Below are 16844 nucleotides of genomic sequence, written 5' to 3'. Positions count from 1 at the left end.
AAAATTTATTGATTTGTTTAGCGAGAGAGGGAGGGAGAGGGAGAGACAGGATCATCGATCTGATCCTGTATGTGCCCTGACCAGCAACTTCTGCTTTCCGGATGACACTCGAACGAACCAAGCGATCTGGACAGGGCTGTATAAAAATTCTTTAATTGAGAATGCATGGAGTGGAAACCGGGTCCCCTGAGAGAAGAGCCAAGAGATGTGTGGAGCCTGGGCGGGGTCTGTGTGAGCGAGGGAAGCATCAACCCCTCTTGCAACAAGCCAGAAGTAGAAAGAGCCTGAGAAAAAAATGACCTGCCTCTGAGTACTGGGAACTCCTCAGCTCACCCTGCCCATGTCTGAGGCTGCTCAGTCTACCTACTAGTTCGCTAGTGGGTTCTAGGCCTGCCCCTGCTCTCCACGTTTTTCAGAAAAATCTAGTCAGGCCCTTTTAGGTACCTAAAACATAGCTGAGGTATTAAGCTTTAAAGTAAAGCAAGTTCTAGTCAGTTAGAAGCTTTGGGGGTCTCCTCAAATGCGGTGTGGAACCCCAAGAGGACTTATCCCTCCTTGGCAAGACCAAGGGGAGAGCGGTGGGACTTATTGCTGAATTGGGGTCTCCTCACTTGGGGGGGGTCAAGGCTATGTCATATTTATCCTTTTTATTCTAGACTCATTACCCTAAAGATCTCAGCTTTCAAGGGGATCTAGAAGGAATTCCTGCTGAGGTAGCTAAGTATTCGTGTCCCCCCTCAACCCAGGCACAGGTCCAGTTATGCCATAGTTTTGGTCCCTTTGCCACCCTAGCTTCCCCACGACAAGCCAAGGATTCCTTCTAAAACTCCTCTGCCCTTCTTCAGGCTTTATTCCCCTGGACTCCAGCTGAGTTGCAGGAGCTAGACACTGCATTTAAAAATAAGGTTAGCATGCTATAGGAAGAATAAGATTTTTAAAAAATTATCTAGGGAAAACAAGAAGTAGTTTTTAATTCATCTAGGACTTAGTTCTTTATGAATCATAGCTGGGTCCTTTCCAGAGCTCATCTTAATAGGTATCACTAGAGAAGGTGGGAGATGAGTCTAGAACTTACTCTAGAGCAATAATATGGCTTTATAGGCCCCGGTTCCATTCTGGAGGAAAGGGTGGAAAATTGTGGTCTATAACCTAGAGCTAAGATTCAGAAGGAAATATGGCTCCATATGCATCTAGAACACCATGCTCCAGAACTGGATGTCTCTGGGATAAAAAAGTTAAACCTATGGTGATCTGAGACTGGCCCTAGTTCAGGCCAAGACCAAGAGCTTGATAGGGTTCAAATCCAGCCTCTCTACTTGGAAACCAGGGGTCTATCTGGGTCAAGAAAGCCTGCTGGATCCATAACAGAGCCTGGCATCATGCCTGCATTGCCGCACAGAGCATTAGTGCAGAAACGGCCCTCGCTGGGGTGCCTGGTGCTCCAGAACCTGTCCAGAACAAGGCAGAGGGTGAAGCAGGGAAAGGAAATTAATCCTGAGCTCCAGTAGACCTATAAATCTATGGCTCAGTGGCAATGAAAAGGGCTCCAGGAACCTGCGGAGCCTGGGGTGGAAAGTATTTGTGTCCTGGTTCTATCATTTTGGAAACACCCAGCACCATCTCTGGAAAAATCTTTGGGGGTGTGTAAGTGAGGAAGGAAAGGAGTAATCAGTCAGGACCATTTTCAAACATCCACCTCTGTGCATCCCTGTTCCAAGCATTTAAAGGTCTCGGCAGTTCCTAGGCTCCCTCTGGGTAGAGCACCTGGTTGGAACTGGCTGCTCAGGGCATGAGTACGGCAGCTGGGGTGAGAGCAGGGCTGGGAGACAGGCTGTGATGGTGGCTAGATCAGTGCAAGTGCAGGAGCCTCCAGTCCAAGATCTACATTTCAGGGAGCAGGGGGACTGGAAGGGGAGGTTTCAGGGACACTGTGGAGAGAAGGCTCCCGGTACATGGCCACTGTAAAGGGGAAAGAGAGGAGCAGAAAGAGAGTTAGGCACAGAGAGACCTAAGCAGAATCGGAGCTCTGAAAGAACTCCCTTCTCCTACACTTATCCTCTAGGAACCCCAACCCATAGGAGGAGAACTCCCTAATCTCCCAAAGGCCAAATCCTTCCTGGTTTGACTGTCATAATAGGTTTCCTCTTCACACTTGTAGCCCCTGAGCTGTGTGTCACTAAATGTCCACGTCAAGGTCAATATTCTCCCATGTAGTCCCCGTCTTATTCAGTCTCTACTCACCCTCCAGGAGCTTGGGCACAAAGTGGGCAGCTGCCTTGGTCTTCTTGACTCGATTTCCCTTCATGACACGACCCTCCTTGTCCAAACCTAGGTACCAGGCCCGGCCAGAACGGCGCTGACGGTAGAGAGCAGAGGCGTACAGGACATAGTAATTCTCAAAGACACACTCCTTAAAGCGACACTCAGCTGTGAAATGTTGCTGAGGAGAGAAAGACCCAGGAAGGCACACACAGACAAAGAGACAAATAGACATGTCACTGGACAGAAGAGAGCCCTGGGAAGAACAAGCCAGTATACAATCCATACATTTCAGGCTGGGAGAGCCAACTTCTTAGTCCATGCAAGAAAAGGGAGAAAGGGTGGAAAAGGAAGAGCCTGGTAGCCCCTGAGGGTTAAGACCTAGACTTTGGGGGCCTCTGGGATAAAAAGATACCTTCTCTCTACTCTGTTCCCAACCTCTCACCATCATCTGAATGACTCTGGGAAAGTGAGCAACAGTGAAGTCTGGAGGAGGTAGGAAGAGGAAATGAGGCCCTAGCCTGACCTGTGGTGGCGCAGTGGATAAAGAATCCATCTGGCACGCTGAGGTCATTGGTTCAGAACCCCGGGCTTGCCCGATCAAGGCACATAGCGGAAGCAACTACCAACTATAACGAGTTGATGCTTTTTGCTACACCCCACCCCCACCTTCTCTCTCTCTCTTCTCTCTAAAAAACAAACAATAAAAGAAATGGGGGCTCTAAAAGGCTGAAGGGGTTGGACATTCAAAAGGCCTGGGGGCATCTGAAGGGCTACATGAGAGTAGGATTAGAGGGACCCTAGAGGAGGTGTTCTAGAGTGGACAGTGATGAGGGTACATTAGCAAGAGCTGGAGTGGGAGGAGGTCCTTAACTGTAAAATATCTGTGGTTGAGAAAGTTGTAGTAGGGGAATCTCTGAACCCAAGCCTCTCGGCCCTCATTGTCTCACCGAGCTGTAGAGCAGCCCCTCAGCATTCATGGCCATGTAGTGACCCAGCTTGGCACTCTGGATGGTAACCACACGAAGTCCCACAGGGATCAGATTGAAGTGGGCTGGGGACAGAGAGAGGGGGCATCAGTACTCCAGACCTTGAACCCCCATCTGAGCTCTCCCCATCCCAGCTTCACTTCGCTTTCAGGCCGACTGAAAACAGCAGAACCGGAAGCAGGGATAGGATGGTCCTAATCTCTTAGCCCCCTCCCCCTCCCCCACAGGGGCCGCTTCCCCTCTCACTGAAGGAGCTGGTGTCCTCTGGGGTGCCCTGGATGCTCCCGTCGGGATTTGCCTGGAGGTAGAAACCCTGGCGGCAGAACAGTTTGGTGACGATCCCTTTGAGCTGAGGCTCTAGAGAGAGAGAGATTAATCTTTGCAAATGACATCTCTGTTCCCAGAGACATTCTTACACTTGGTGGGATCAGAGGAAAGAAAGGAGAGTGGAGAAAAGGAATAGGGTCCTAGGGCCCCAACTTTCTGATCCTCCAAGAGCGCTCTCTCCCATCTCTTCAATTCCTGAGGACTCTGAGTTGGGGATCCGTTCTGCTTCCTCTAACCACCAGCTTTCAGTTTAATTAATTGAAATTTATTTAAATGGCTTAATTCCTACCCTTTAGCTCAACCAGAAAAGGAGGGGGGAGAGGTTGGGGAGAGACACATCAAAAGGTAGAGGGAGACAGGCAGGGCTACCGAAGGGGGTTGTGTTTGCGAATGTGGGGGGCAGCAAGGTGACCACAGGGTAGGGGCGCCCCCTCAAGAGTGGGGGTGGGACTAGGCCTGACGCTGACTCAGCACCTGCTGCTGCAGCTGTCGCTCTCGCTTGGCGCGGGCCTCGCCTTGGCCCAGAGCCAGCCAGTCTGACACTGACCCATCTGTCTGTGTCTGTCAGTCCGCTGGCTCGGGGGCCCAGGCCTCGTTGATGTTCAGCTTTCCCCCTTCAGCCAGGTAACCCGCCTGGGATGGGGGACAATAGGTACCAAACCAAGGAAGTGGGGGAGGGGCGGGGGAGGTGGCAAGGCAGGCTAAGTCACGTGGGGGCCGGGTCGCACTCAAAGGGTGGGCTGCGGACCGTACCACTGTGGCCGGCTGGCGGCGGGGGGGGAGGAGAGCTCGAGGGGGCTAACCCTAGGGGAGCTGGGAACGAGCGGAAACGGGGCCAGAGGGACTCCCTGCCTGTGGTACCTGGACGGGGACCACACACTGACCCTCACAACTCTCCTTGCCGGTCGCTGGCTCTCGGCCGATTTCCGGGTACCCCTTTGTAGATGGTACGACCCCCCAGCACCGGCGTGGGGCTCGCGCCAGCCTCGTACTGTATGTAAGTTCCTCGCGGCAAGAGTGTCCCTTGAGCTCTTGGGACCCGATTTCTGAGTCGCATGGAGGGTCATGGGTGGTCCCCAGCTCCTATCTTGAAGCTCAGGTCACGGGAGGAGGGCGCACTAGAGGGGCGGGCTGGGGAAGTAGCTGCAAGGACACCCAGGGGAGAGCTGGGGAGATTGGCGCCGAGCCAGGCAAGCTCGGCCAGGAGGAACCGAGCCAAGGCGTGGAGGAGCGGGAGAACCGGGGCGGGGGCGGGGTTGCCGGAGCCGCAGAAACCCTCGGGGTGACCCAGGCGTCCGGAACCCCCAGGCCCCTCGGCTCTGGATGGAGAGAATCGCGAGAGCCAGCACGTAGGCGAAAGGGGGTGGGGATGGGGGCGGCAAGCAGCTGCTGCGAGGCTTGGCCAAGTCTTAGCCCCTCGAGCCTTCCCCTTGCCCTCGAAAGCAAGGACTCGGGGTTACAGGCGAAAAAGAAGGGAAACTGAGGCATAGGCTGGCAGAGACTTTGCAGTTTTGGCCCACCCCTTTTCACTTTCCTGGAGCCTCCCTCAGTCGGGCCCCATTCTTCAGAGCCCCTATCTCAACCTCCCAAGCAGAGACCCCAGTTCCGGAGACCCCGCCCCAGCCACTCACCCGGGCCGCGGTCCGGCCGCGTGGGCCGCCCCCCGCACAGTCGCACCTTGGACAGCAGGATGAGGAGCTGCTTCTGGCAAAGGGACTTGGTGCCGCGGGGACACACGCGCCGCTGCGCCGACACGGGCCGGCTGCCCCCGGGCTCGCGGACCTCCCGCTTCTGCCGGATCAGGCTACTGGCCAGTGCCGCCATGGCGCCCCGGGAGGAGACACCCCCAAACCAGAAGGCGCTGGGAGCGCGCTGGACTCCCCCAGAGAAGCCTGGTCACCACGGCATGCTTTTGACGCTCTTTCCCGACTCACTGCCCCACCCACTGGACCTTAGGAAGGATAGGCCTCAGTCCCCCACGCCCAGCCTCAGCTCCCACCCTTGGGCCCCGTGCTAGTTCCACTGAATCCAGCAGCCTGTGTATCTCTCCGTTAACCCCACACTCGACTTTTGCCCCCTCCCCTGCTCTACAATAGCCCTGTCCCCACTTCCCCTATTCCAAAGTCAAAACCCTAAAAATTTCGGATGTGGTTCCAACATCCCCAGGCACCTTTTCAACCTATTTCAGGGCCCTTGTACTCATCACAAGTCCACTCTTATAATCTAAAGGGTGTGGATCCTTGGCTTTGAGAATATTAGCTCACCCCACCCCTACTGGTGCACTGCCAATGTCAGGGAAGAACCCAACCTTAGTGTCTTTGCCTCCCTTTAAGTGAAGAGGATCCCCCACTTTTTTTCCCACTGAAATTCCCCAGAACTATGTCTCAGAATGTCCAGGCTGTCCTTGCTCAGAGAGAACGGGTTCCCAGGCTGTCTCTGGACAATAACCTCTTTTTCACCAAGTCACCCCCATTTCTAGTGGCACAGGGTTCCAGTTGCTGAGCCCCTTTCCTCGCCTTTTACCTTCCAATCTTTTTAAAGTCACCTCCAAATACACTCTTTCTGGTGGGTACACCAGGTGGTTGGAGGGCCCTCTGTCACCTCGAAATAAAAGAGCATCCGGATTTTTCCTGGCTGTCCCTTACTTTCCTCAGGAACAGCCGATGCTGTTTAGATCCCACACACTCGGAAACAACCAGGGCCCCAAGAGAGTAGAGTATCCATGTGTCCACCAGTTCCTAAATGTGAACAGGCCCCTACAAGTCAGTGTATCAGAGCTTTCTGCTACAGGGCTTCCTCCTCCTCCCTGGTACTACCTATAGCATCCCCCCTCTTCCCCGACGCCCCTCAACCTGTCCTGTCTTGTTGGTCCCACGACGGGTGGTGCTGGCCCCGGTTTCAGGCTCCTCCCTCCCTGTCCCCCGCAAACGGAGCTTTCCTCCACGCCTGGGTAGACGCCCCGGACCACCAAAAGAGTGAGGGAGTCTCCGCAGAGCGCCCTGGTCCGGTCAAGTCAGAGCACAGGGCCTGGAGGCTGGACCAAGTGCAGTGGCGGTAGCGGCGGCGGCAGCAGCAGCAGCAGCAGCAGTGACAGTGGGAAGTGGAGGTGGCGGCGGCAACCGCAGCTCCCCCTTCTCCCGGAGCGGCCCCGGAGGCGGGGCAGGGGGCGGAGACGCCGGAAAAAGGGGATGAAGCTGGGCGGGCGGAACCCGGGGGTTCCTTGGAGGCAGGGAAAAGGGATGATCTTGGAGGCAGGCGGAGCCAAGGCAAGACCTGTCTCAGGGTTCAGAGGGGACAGATAAGGAAGTGACCCCACTGAATGGAACCCTGGCTGGGGGGAGAGGTTGAGCTTAAGGTAAATGGAAGGGGGAACATCCCGAGAGTAGAGAAAGGGATCCTACTGACCAGGAAGGGAGTACAACTGAATGAGGAAATTGGGGGTAATAACAGCTGGTTGGGAGGGCAGGGGTGTCGAGATCTAGCCTGGGGCGAAATTCGGCCTCCCTAATATGTCTGCTTTTGTTTGAGCCAAATTGGTCTGTCTCTGGTCTTCATACCTTTTTCCTTTGCACATTTTGTCAACAAATATATTTCCCCCATTCCTATAGACTCCTGAGAGGAAATACCATAAGAATGGGGGGGGGGGGAGGAGATGGTTGCCAGAGGCTGTACCAGGGCACGAGGGATGCTGGCCACAGATTTGAAGAGCAGAAGAGCCAGGATGGGACGATTTGTACCAGGGATGGGTAGCGAGGCAAGTGGAAATGATGGGCAGGAACCCGCGAGGACGCCTTCTAGAACGATCTTTGGGTCCTGGGTGCTAAGTCTGTCTTTCAAATTAGGGGCGAGCAGTCCCCTCCATATTCCGCTAGCTAACAGAAGTACTTTCCACGCTGGTAGTAGTCTTTAATGGGCTCCGCCTCCTACGCCAGCTAAGCCGCCCCCCTTGCGCGCAGCCTTGGCCTCCTCCACCGTGGCGCACAGGGCCTGGGCAGGGTCCCCACGTAGCCGGGCCAACGCCACGAGCAGAGCAGCGGCACCGTCCCCTGCCCAGAGCTTTCGGCCACTCAGAAAATAGTGGGGCAGCGTCCCAGCTTCGAGCACACGACCCAGCTCATCCAGAAGCCCCAGGAAGCAGGCTCCTGCATTCTCGGGCCGCGCTAGATACAGCGCGGGCAGTCGCTCGCAAGCCCAGTAGAGCAACGTCCGCAGAAGGTAGGGCGCCGCAGCCCGGGTCCCGGCCACCAGCGGGCGCAGCAGCGCCTGAGCAGCCGCGTGCGCTTGTAGCAACGGGGAGGGAATGTGCGCCTTGAGCGCCAGCTCCTGGCGGGCGAAGCACAGCTGCCAGCCGGAAGCGCACAGCCGCTCTGTGTCACCACGGGGCACCAGGTAGAAGGAGGATGACTCGGAGGCCAGCGGGCCGGCCCACGAGTGACTCCGAGCGCCCTCCGGCCAGCCAGCTACAGACACCACGGGGATCAGGTCGAAAAGCAGGAGGCGGCGTGGGGGTCCCGGCGTAGCCAGTAGGATGGTGGTGAACCCCGCTTGGCGGGCTGCGTGGACCAAGCGAGGTGCACCCGGGACCGGGACCAGGGACTCGGCGACCTCAGCCAGCACAGCAAAGAACCACGCAGCCACCTTGGCAGCGCACAATGTGGGCCACGCCTCTGGAGCCTCCGACGGCTGTGGGACTGGACTATTCAAAGCTGCTTTGGTGACGTCACCATTTAGTTTTTTCAACAGTTCAGGCAAGCCAAGATCAGTTACATCTTGCAGAGGCAGCTCAGGCCCCGAAACGTTAGTAGGGGATTTTTCCAAAAACACGTGCTGCTCAGGCTCAGTGACGTAACCGTGAGGTTGGTCCATGGAGCTTTGCTGGTCCTTGGGACTTTCTTCGCTTTCGCTTCGGTGGATGGAATCACGTCCTACTGGAACTGGGGGTCCTAGGCAATCTTGCCATGCCTTTCGGACTGAGGTTCCGTGCATCATTTCTGGGAGGCAGACCCAGGCGTAACAGGGTTCCACGTCCGTTTGCAGCTCCTGCCCAATGACATCTAGAGAAAACACGGGCACCAGGAGAGTGAAGCCGGCGTCATAGTGAGGTCCCCGGGCGTAGGGACCTACGGGTGAAGTCCCAAGATCCACGGAGCCCTCGCGAATTCCACCACGAAGCAGTAAGAGTTCTGCTTGGGGAGGGAAGCGGGGGTCCCTGCGATGAACAAGACCTACGAGAAGAGAAAGGATTGTGAGTGCGTGACACCACGCCAGGGCGGGGCTGAGAGCTGCGAATTTCTGAAGGCAGGGACGGTTACTTACTAAGTAAAGAGAAAACGAAGTCCTTGGCCTGGAGGAGGTCTGGTCCCGTCTTGGGCCCGTCACTCCAGCTCGCCTGCACACCCAGCTCCTGGATAAGCTGGGTTAGTTCCTGCAGCTGCGCTCCAGAGCAGAAGTCGATGTCCGTGAGTGGGCGGGCAGGGGCTGGGGGCGGCGGACCCCACCAGGGGGCACTCCCCCAGACCGCAGAAGCCATATGGCTCTATCGTTTTGGGCTAGGGAAAACACTGACGAGAACAAGCTTAGACCGGCCCTTCCTTTTTCTGTCAAAAAGTCGCCGGCGGTCTGCTCTCTTCCCGAGGCTGAGAGAGTGCCTCAGATAAGTACGCCAGTAGGTCTGCAGATAAAGGGCTCTAAGTTTAGTCCAGAAAACGAACAAATAAATACCTCCTCTGTCCTTGTCCTTTCTCACATTCTGGTCCCCGCCCCCATGGATCGGTTCACCTGAGTCAAACCGTAAAAAGTAGCTGTTGGGACCCTCCTACGTAATGCAATAGCCAATCTCCTCCACTGTCCCTTGTCTACCTCCCCTTACCTCTATTTCAGAAAAGGCTTAAGGTCTGCGACTTCCCTTTTAGGGGGTGAGTGCAGGAGGTGGGAAGAAAATGGAAAGAACAATCCAACAGGTAACTTCTTCCGGCTGCCCGCAAGGCCACGCCCTTGTTACAGCCACACCCCTTTCTAGAGGCCTTCGAAGTGGTTCCCAGCGGACCCCGCCTCTGTCAACACTCCTTTCGCTTTGCTTAACTCTCGCGCTATCCTGGGAGTTGCACTTGGTCTTTTGCGCTACCAGAGCGTTGAGGCTATGCCCGCACATCCTTTCCTGTTTCTTTGAAGAGCCTGGTTGAAGTTGGAGTTTCTATGGAGATAAACTGTTTTCTTTCTTTCCAAGCCCAGGTCAGTTCCACACAAACATTCCTTGGTTTGGAGCAAAGGGGTAATAGGATGGATCTGAATAGCAAACAATAATGGGGGACATACCCTTGGGCCTGGGGAGAAACAGGGATCTCTACATACCATGTGAGTAAAGGAGCATTCATTGATCATTTAGATTTAGAAGGGTTCTGCCATGCAATTATAACTTATAAGCCTAGAAAAGCCGCACATGACTTGTGCAAGGCCAAAACTAAGCCAGAGAGGCGTTAGAAAGGGGCTCCCCAGCTGGGTGATTTGCCTTGGGAATCTTTGATAGCACTGTTAGGCAAGAACACACAGGTGGTGACCGAGGAATGACTATCTGACTCACGGATGGGACATATTGGTGATACCCACCTCAGACACACGTGTGGAGCTGGGAAAACACTTTAAAGTCTCACACATCGTGTGTACACTAAAGATTTGTCAGGACTGAAAATCAAATCCAAAGGAAACTTCCAGCTGGGCTGGGGCAGGGGAAAGGGAAAGTATGGGGGAGGAAATTGTTTTCAGTAACCAGTGCTATCAGGGACACAGATGAAGTCCAGGATGACACAAGAAGCCACAATAATACAAATAATGAGACAAAAGATAGAAAACCAGGAACAGGTTTACAGATCAGACCTATCCATTGCTGGACCAGGACTTGTGTGTGTGTGTGTGTGTGTGTGTGTGTGTGTGTGTGATAGAGACAAAGAGACAGAGAGGGACAGGAAGGCAGAGAGATGAGAAGTATCCATTCTTCATTATAGGACCTTAGTTGTTCATTGATTGCTTTTCATATGTGCGTTGACCAGGGGGCTTCAGCAGAGCGAGTGATCCCTTACTCAAGCCAGCAACTTTGGGCTCAAGCTAGCGACCTTGGGCTTCAAGCCAGTGACCTTTGGGCTCAAGTCAGCAACCCACACTCAAGCTGGTGAGCCTGCACTCAAGCCAGTGACCTCGAACCTGGGTCCTCTGCATCCTAGTCTGACGCTCTATAAACTGTGCCACTGCCTGGTCAGGCTGGACCAGGACTTTTTTTTTTTTTTTTTTTTTTTACAGAGACAGAGAGAGAGTCAGAGAGAGAGAGATAGATAGGGACAGACAGACAGGAACAGAGAGAGATGAGAAGCATCAATTATCAGTTTTTCATTGAAGCATCTTAGTTGTTCAATGATTGCTTTCTCATATGTGCCTTGACTGTGGGCCTTCAGCAGACCGAGTAACCCCTTGCTCGAGCCAGCGACCTTGGGTCCAAGCTGGTGAGCTTTTCTTTTTTTTCCTTTCTTTTTCATTTTTCTGAAGCTGGAAACAGGGCGAGACAGTCAGACAGACTCCCGCATGCACCCGACCGGGATCCACCCGGCACGCCCACCAGGGGCAACGCTCTGCCCACCAGGGGGCGATGCTCTGCCCATCCTGGGCGTCACCATGTTGCGACCAGAGCCACTCTAGCGCCTGAGGCAGAGGCCACAGAGCCATCCCCAGCGCCCGGGCCATCTTTGCTCCAATGGAGCCTTGGCTGCGGGAGGGGAAGAGAGAGACAGAGAGGAAAGCGCGGCAGAGGGGTGGAGAAGCAAATGGGCGCTTCTCCTGTGTGCCCTGGCCGGGTATCGAACCCGGGTCCTCCGCACGCTAGGCCGACGCTCTACCGCTGAGCCAACCGGCCAGGGCCCCCAAGCTGGTGAGCTTTTGCTCAAACCAGATGAGCCTGCGCTCAAGCTGGTGACTTCGTGGTCTCAAACCTGGGTCCTCGGCATCCCAGTTCGATGCTCCAGCCACTGCGCCACTGCCTGGTCAGGCTGGACCAGGACTTTTTATATTCCCTTTTCCCTGGGGACTATCTCTGGCGTGAGATAGGCCTAAGTCCACAGGCAAGAGAATTAAGCAGAGACACTTGGGAAAATTTGAGGATTGTAAAGGAAGGGACTTTCAGAACCCAGAGCTTAATTTTGGAGCCCAGATCTCAGGAGTTCCTAGTCCACTAACAAAGAGAGTTCTTCTCCCTCAGCAAGTCAGCGCCCCCAAACAGAATCCAGAACTGAAGAAGCAGGTTTCCTTATGTCTGGTTGTACCCCAAAAGATCAGATCAGGAAAACTGAGGACTGTGCTCTTTCTCACAGTGGCAGGTAATTAGGCATCTGACATCCCTACACATTAGGTAAGTTCTCTTGGCTCTATGGGAGTTTTGAAGATGTTGGGGATGGGTGACAAGGGTAAGAAAGCATCTAAACTCGAAAGCATTGCTAATAGGATTTTCTGTAATGAAAATGTTCTAAATCTGTGCTGTCCAAACAGTAGCCACTAGCCACCCATGGCTCTTGAGCACTTGAAATGTAGATAATGAAATAGAGGAACAGAATTTCAAATTTTGTTTAATTTTAATTAATTTGCATTTTTTTAAAGTTTTTTTTTTTTATTATTATTGGTTTTAGTGATAGAGGAAGGGAGAGAGTGAGAGACAGACAGGAACATTGAACTGTTCCTGTATGTGCTCTGACCAGGGATCGAACCAGCAACCTCCGTGCTTTGGGATGATGCTCTAACCAACTGAGCTAGTCAGCTAGGGCAATTAATTTGCATTCTAATAGCCATGGGTAACTAGTGATTATTGTGTTGGAAAATGCAGCTCTAGGGCCTTGGGGATGATAGGTTTAGCTCGTCAGCTATGAAGGAGAAGTAGCAGCAAGTATAATTCCAGTCCTCCTTAGGCCCTGAGAGTGGCCAGTGTTAGGAATGGGGCTGGAGTGGATGTCCTCAATCACAGAACACTTTTGCCACCTCTTTATTTCTCATAAACCTTTGTACCCTCTTTTTCTGAGGGCCTCATGACACATTGATATCCTCACTCGGTGGTCTCCACTGAGTTGCTGGGTGCCTCTTGGCAAAGGCGCCTGGGAGCTAGAGCTTCACACTTGTCTGTACCTACTTTGGACTGTCTCTGGCGGGCATCAAAGACAACATGCCCTACCCGGGTGCCTGGCTTAGGACAGTGGGTCTTCCAGCTGATTTGGGGATGCACCTGGCAATAATTCTGGCAGGCTGGAGGAACTATATTCACAGAGTGGTACACGCAGTCTTGGCCACCTGCTTGCTGGGAGGATGGTTGCAGCTGAATTAGTACAGGTACCTTTGAGAGGGTTTGTAGGTCATTGTAGATCACCTGGGCCTTGGAAGGGCAGATGTTCTGACTGAGTGGGTCAGAATTCCATGGAAGATGCTGCTTTGCATTCTCCTGAGGAACCTGCTTAGATATATATGACTTCATCAAGGATGGTGTGGACTTTGCAGTCAGAGATACATTAGTACCTAGAGCAAGGCCTGGGTTCTTGTGGAGGTCAGGATTTAGGATAAGACATAAGTCCTTGTGGGGGCTTGATTCCTTGGTAAGTCGTTGAGTTGTGCAGAGGCCAGAATCTTGGGTAAGGGCTGGATCCTTATGGAGATGAAGATCTTGATTAGTTCCTGGGCACTTGTAGAAGCTAGGATCTTGGGTATGTTCTGGGCTTTTGTAAATTCCAACATCTTGGGTAAGACCACTTCTTCTTTCAAGTTTATCAGCTTGAGTAAGGCCTGGATTCACATGGAGGTCAGAATCTTGAGTCAGGCCTCGATTGTTGTCTCCTGAGTCTTGGGTAAGGCCTGAGCCCTTATGGAGGCCCCAGGTTTGGACAAGGCCTGGGCTGTTGTGGAGAACAGATTCTTGGGGAAGGCCTGCGCTCTTGTTGACTTCAGCATCTTTGGCAAGGCGTGGGCTCTTCTGTGGGCCAGAATCTTGGGTAAGGCCTAGACTCTGAGAGACTCCTAGATCTGGGGCATGATCTGTACTCTTGTAACCTCCAGGATCTTGAGAACCTGGGCTGTTAGGGAGGCCAGTCGTTGGGGAGAGATCTTGGCTTTTGTGGAACACAGTCTCTTGGGGGGTTTTTGGACTCTTACAGACTCCAGAGTCTTGCATAAAGCCTGAGCTCCTCTGATTGTCAGAATTTTGGGGAAATGGGGTGTTCTTATGGAGGCCAGAGGGTTGGGTGAGACATGGGCTCCTAAAGGTACATACATCTTGAAGAGGACCTAGGCTCTTTGGGGAGCCAGAATCTTGGGTAATTGGATTCTTGTGAAGGCCAGAGTCTTTGGAAGGCCCCGGACTCTTGCAGAGATGAGGGTGTTGGGTAAGGACTGGGAGTTTGTAGAGGCCTGGACCTTGGGTAAACCCTAGGTTTTTGGAAATTCTAGAGACCATTGAAGGGCTCGGCATCCTTTGGAGGCCAGAATATTGGGTGAGGCCTAGACTCTCGTGAAGTTCAGGAGATTGGGGTTGGGTTGGGGTGTGGGAAATGGTGCAGAACTGGGAAGGGATGGGAAACTGGGGAGAGGGTACAGATGGAGAAGACTTGGAGATTGGGGGAGTGGTGGGGGTTTCTATTGAAGTGGAGAGCTTTGCCTGGTGGTTGGTAGGTTGATGAAGAACAAAGGACCTCGGAGAAACAGGCAGAGAAAGAGTGCATGATGGAGGAGTGGTGCACACTGAGTTCTGGGCACTGGTTAGAGAATGAAAGCAAGGCTGAAAAGGTGAAGCATCCTTAGAGTAGACCAGGAATTTCGGGTAGACTGGAGGCTGGGAGTCTGTGCTTCCCCTTTCAGCGTTGCAAGGATGGAAGCTGCAGTAAGGGAAGGTCTTGGGCTGTAAGGATTTGCCTTTGGCATCATCTGATATCTTCCATTCCATATTCCCCAACTCCAGGTAACCCAGTATGGATCCTGTGGAGGGGCTGGCAGTGTCCCCACTAAGTTGCATGGATGTTTTCTCTGCTGTATCAGAGTTTACCGGGCCCTGCCCATTTGGGGGCCTGGAGAGGGTTCCCAAGTCCTTTCTAAAATTCCCAGCATTCTGGGTGGGGCACACATGGAATAAGTTCTGCTTTACCTTGCAAGTATCATAGACCACATGATCAGTGGCGAGGCCTTGGCTGGAGGCGGTCAGGGTAGAGGGAATAGTACTTAGCCTGTGGGTAGGGGTGCGGGTAGGGATCAGAGCAGGAACTGGAGTGATAGTTGGGGCTATGACCAGTGCTGGAGCAGGGATTGAAGCAGATATGGGGACAGGGGCTGGTGCAGGGGCTGGGGCTGGGGCAGAAGTAGTAGCAGAGGCAAAAGTTAGAGGAGGGTCTGGAGCAGAGCCACACCCTAAGGTATGGGCATGGGTATAGGTTAGATGAACAGGGCTGCTGGCTGGAGTATGGACTGTTATGTGTTCAAGGGTGTGGCCCAGGGTATGGGCTAAAGCACAGAAGAGGGCCTGGGCTGGGGCTTGGTCCAGGGTGTGGGCTGAGGTGTGAACCTGGGTGGGACTGTGCTCATGGGTATGAACTAAAAAAGAATGGATCTGGGCCTGGGTGGGGGTGGGCTCAGGGGGGTGGGATGGGGAGTAGGTCTGGGCCTGGGTGGGGGTGGGCTCAGGGGGCCAGGCTGGGGAGTTGGTCTGGGCCTGGGTGGGGGTGGGCTCAGAGGGCCAGGCTGGGGACTGGTTCTGGATGGGAGTGGGCTCAGGGGTCTGGGCTGGGGTTTGAGCCTGGGTAGGGGTAGGCTCAGAGGGGTGAGATGGGGAGTAGGTTACTGCCTGGGTAGGGGTAGGCTCAGGGGGCCGGGCTGGGGACTGGGTCTGAGTGGGGGTGGGCTCAGGGGGCCAGGCTGGAGACTGGGTCTGAGTGGGGGTGGGCTCAGGGGGCCAGGCTGGAGACTGGGTCTGAGTGGGGGTGGGCTCAGGGGGCCAGGCTGGAGACTGGGTCTGAGTGGGGGTGGGCTCAGGGGGCCGGGCTGGGGTCTGAGCCTGGGTGGGGGTGGGCTCAGGGGGCCGGGCTGGGGACTGGGCCTGGCTCTGGTTCTGGGTCTGGGCTGGAGCAGGGGCTGGGTCATAGACTGCAGTGTTAGCCTTGTTCCCTTGGGGCATGCAGAGTGGAACCATATTTAACTTGCTCATCCTAGGGAACTGGGAAGATGTCTCTTGCCTCGAGAGAAAGGTGGTTTGGGCCTTTGAGGGTTTGGCCTGAAGGGCTTCCCCAGCTCCTCTCATCCCTTCCTCCCATAGTCCCCATGGAACGTCCAGGGGCGCCTTGGCGTGTCCACACTTAGGTGACATCCAGCAGCATCTGGAAGCCTCATCACTGGTATCTGGTATCCAGGAGTCAGTGTGCTTAGGGTGCTGGAGCAGGAAGCTTGGGCGTTGGTGGAAGAAGGAAGAAACTCTTGAGTATAGGTTCTTAGCATCCACGGAGCCGCACACACAGGTGGGATGGCTGCCCGTACAACTAGGTTGCTTATCTGCAGGGAGAGATGGAATAAGACAAGGCCTGGGCTCCTGAGGGTCTGAAAATAGGGACAGGGATAGAGGAAAGATGACAGGACCATATATCCTCTTGAGCTCCTGCTAGGGACCACTCACCTTGGAGAAAGAAATAATGGAAAAGAATCCTCAAGGAGCTCTTCAGATGCTTCCAAAGCTGAAGAAGCAGGGGAGGGGAGAGTCCAGAAGTAGAATGAGCCCTGACATTCATCTCTCGCTTGGCCACATCCCAGCAGCCCTCTCACACCCTCCTCCCCCCTCAGACCATAGGGTGCCCCCAGCTTTGCTGCCCAGACCCTGCCCTGACCAGAGTCACCACATTGATTCCCACGTTGAGCAAAATGAAGCTGCCCAGAATCAGAAGGATCGAGTCTCCTAGGTCCTGGCACTTCCTGGGGTTGGTGCCAGAGCACACTGGGGCTCCATAGTGGGCTTGCTCACCCATGGCAGGGGGCCCCAGGACTACCTGGACCCCCTGGCTCCCATATACTCACTAGGAGCCAAACTCTTCTGGTGGGAGAGGGGGACAACTGTGTCATAATGAGACAGGGGGTAGGGGTCACAATGAGGGAGGGGGAGGAACAGGAAGGCCCAGGGTGTCATTCCTTGGTAACCGGGCTTGAGTAACCAGAGCCTAGACAGTCAGACTAGAGCCCAGAAGCCAACACACCTCCCATCTCATTCTCATTTTTCCTTCA

At 54.3% G+C, this 16844-nt stretch overlaps 3 protein-coding genes across 4 annotated transcripts; all 3 read right to left on the bottom strand.

Annotated features, from left to right (window-relative positions):
* Positions 1-28: 28 nt before the first annotated feature.
* Positions 29-6436, bottom strand: FGF11 (fibroblast growth factor 11). Its single transcript, XM_066364754.1, has 5 exons — positions 5207-6436; positions 3495-3605; positions 3210-3313; positions 2242-2440; positions 29-1959 (listed from the first exon to the last, which is right to left on the bottom strand). Exons 1-5 carry the CDS (start codon positions 5397-5399, stop codon positions 1889-1891), a joined length of 678 nt encoding a protein of 225 aa, XP_066220851.1. The 5' UTR covers positions 5400-6436; the 3' UTR covers positions 29-1888.
* Positions 6437-7207: 771 nt separating this feature from the next.
* Positions 7208-9565, bottom strand: TMEM102 (transmembrane protein 102). Of its 2 annotated transcripts, XM_066364753.1 has the most exons (3): positions 9445-9565; positions 8892-9246; positions 7208-8800 (listed from the first exon to the last, which is right to left on the bottom strand). In XM_066364753.1, the coding sequence occupies exons 2-3, from the start codon at positions 9103-9105 to the stop codon at positions 7482-7484; spliced, it is 1533 nt and encodes a 510-aa protein (XP_066220850.1). In that variant the 5' UTR covers positions 9106-9246; positions 9445-9565; the 3' UTR covers positions 7208-7481. The 2 variants fall into 2 exon arrangements, with proteins under 2 accessions (XP_066220850.1, XP_066220848.1); XM_066364751.1 differs by having other exon boundaries at positions 8892-9538.
* Positions 9566-12651: 3086 nt separating this feature from the next.
* SPEM3 (SPEM family member 3) lies at positions 12652-16591 on the bottom strand. Its single transcript, XM_066364518.1, has 3 exons — positions 16454-16591; positions 16246-16303; positions 12652-16124 (listed from the first exon to the last, which is right to left on the bottom strand). Exons 1-3 carry the CDS (start codon positions 16589-16591, stop codon positions 12652-12654), a joined length of 3669 nt encoding a protein of 1222 aa, XP_066220615.1.
* Positions 16592-16844: the final 253 nt, after the last annotated feature.

The sequence above is a fragment of the Saccopteryx leptura genome, chromosome 2 (genome assembly GCF_036850995.1).
Source record: "Saccopteryx leptura isolate mSacLep1 chromosome 2, mSacLep1_pri_phased_curated, whole genome shotgun sequence".
In the NCBI taxonomy this organism is placed as follows: Eukaryota; Metazoa; Chordata; class Mammalia; order Chiroptera; family Emballonuridae; genus Saccopteryx; species Saccopteryx leptura.
The sequence above is the reverse complement of the archived record's forward strand: the minus strand, read 5'-3'. Positions and strand labels throughout refer to the sequence as shown.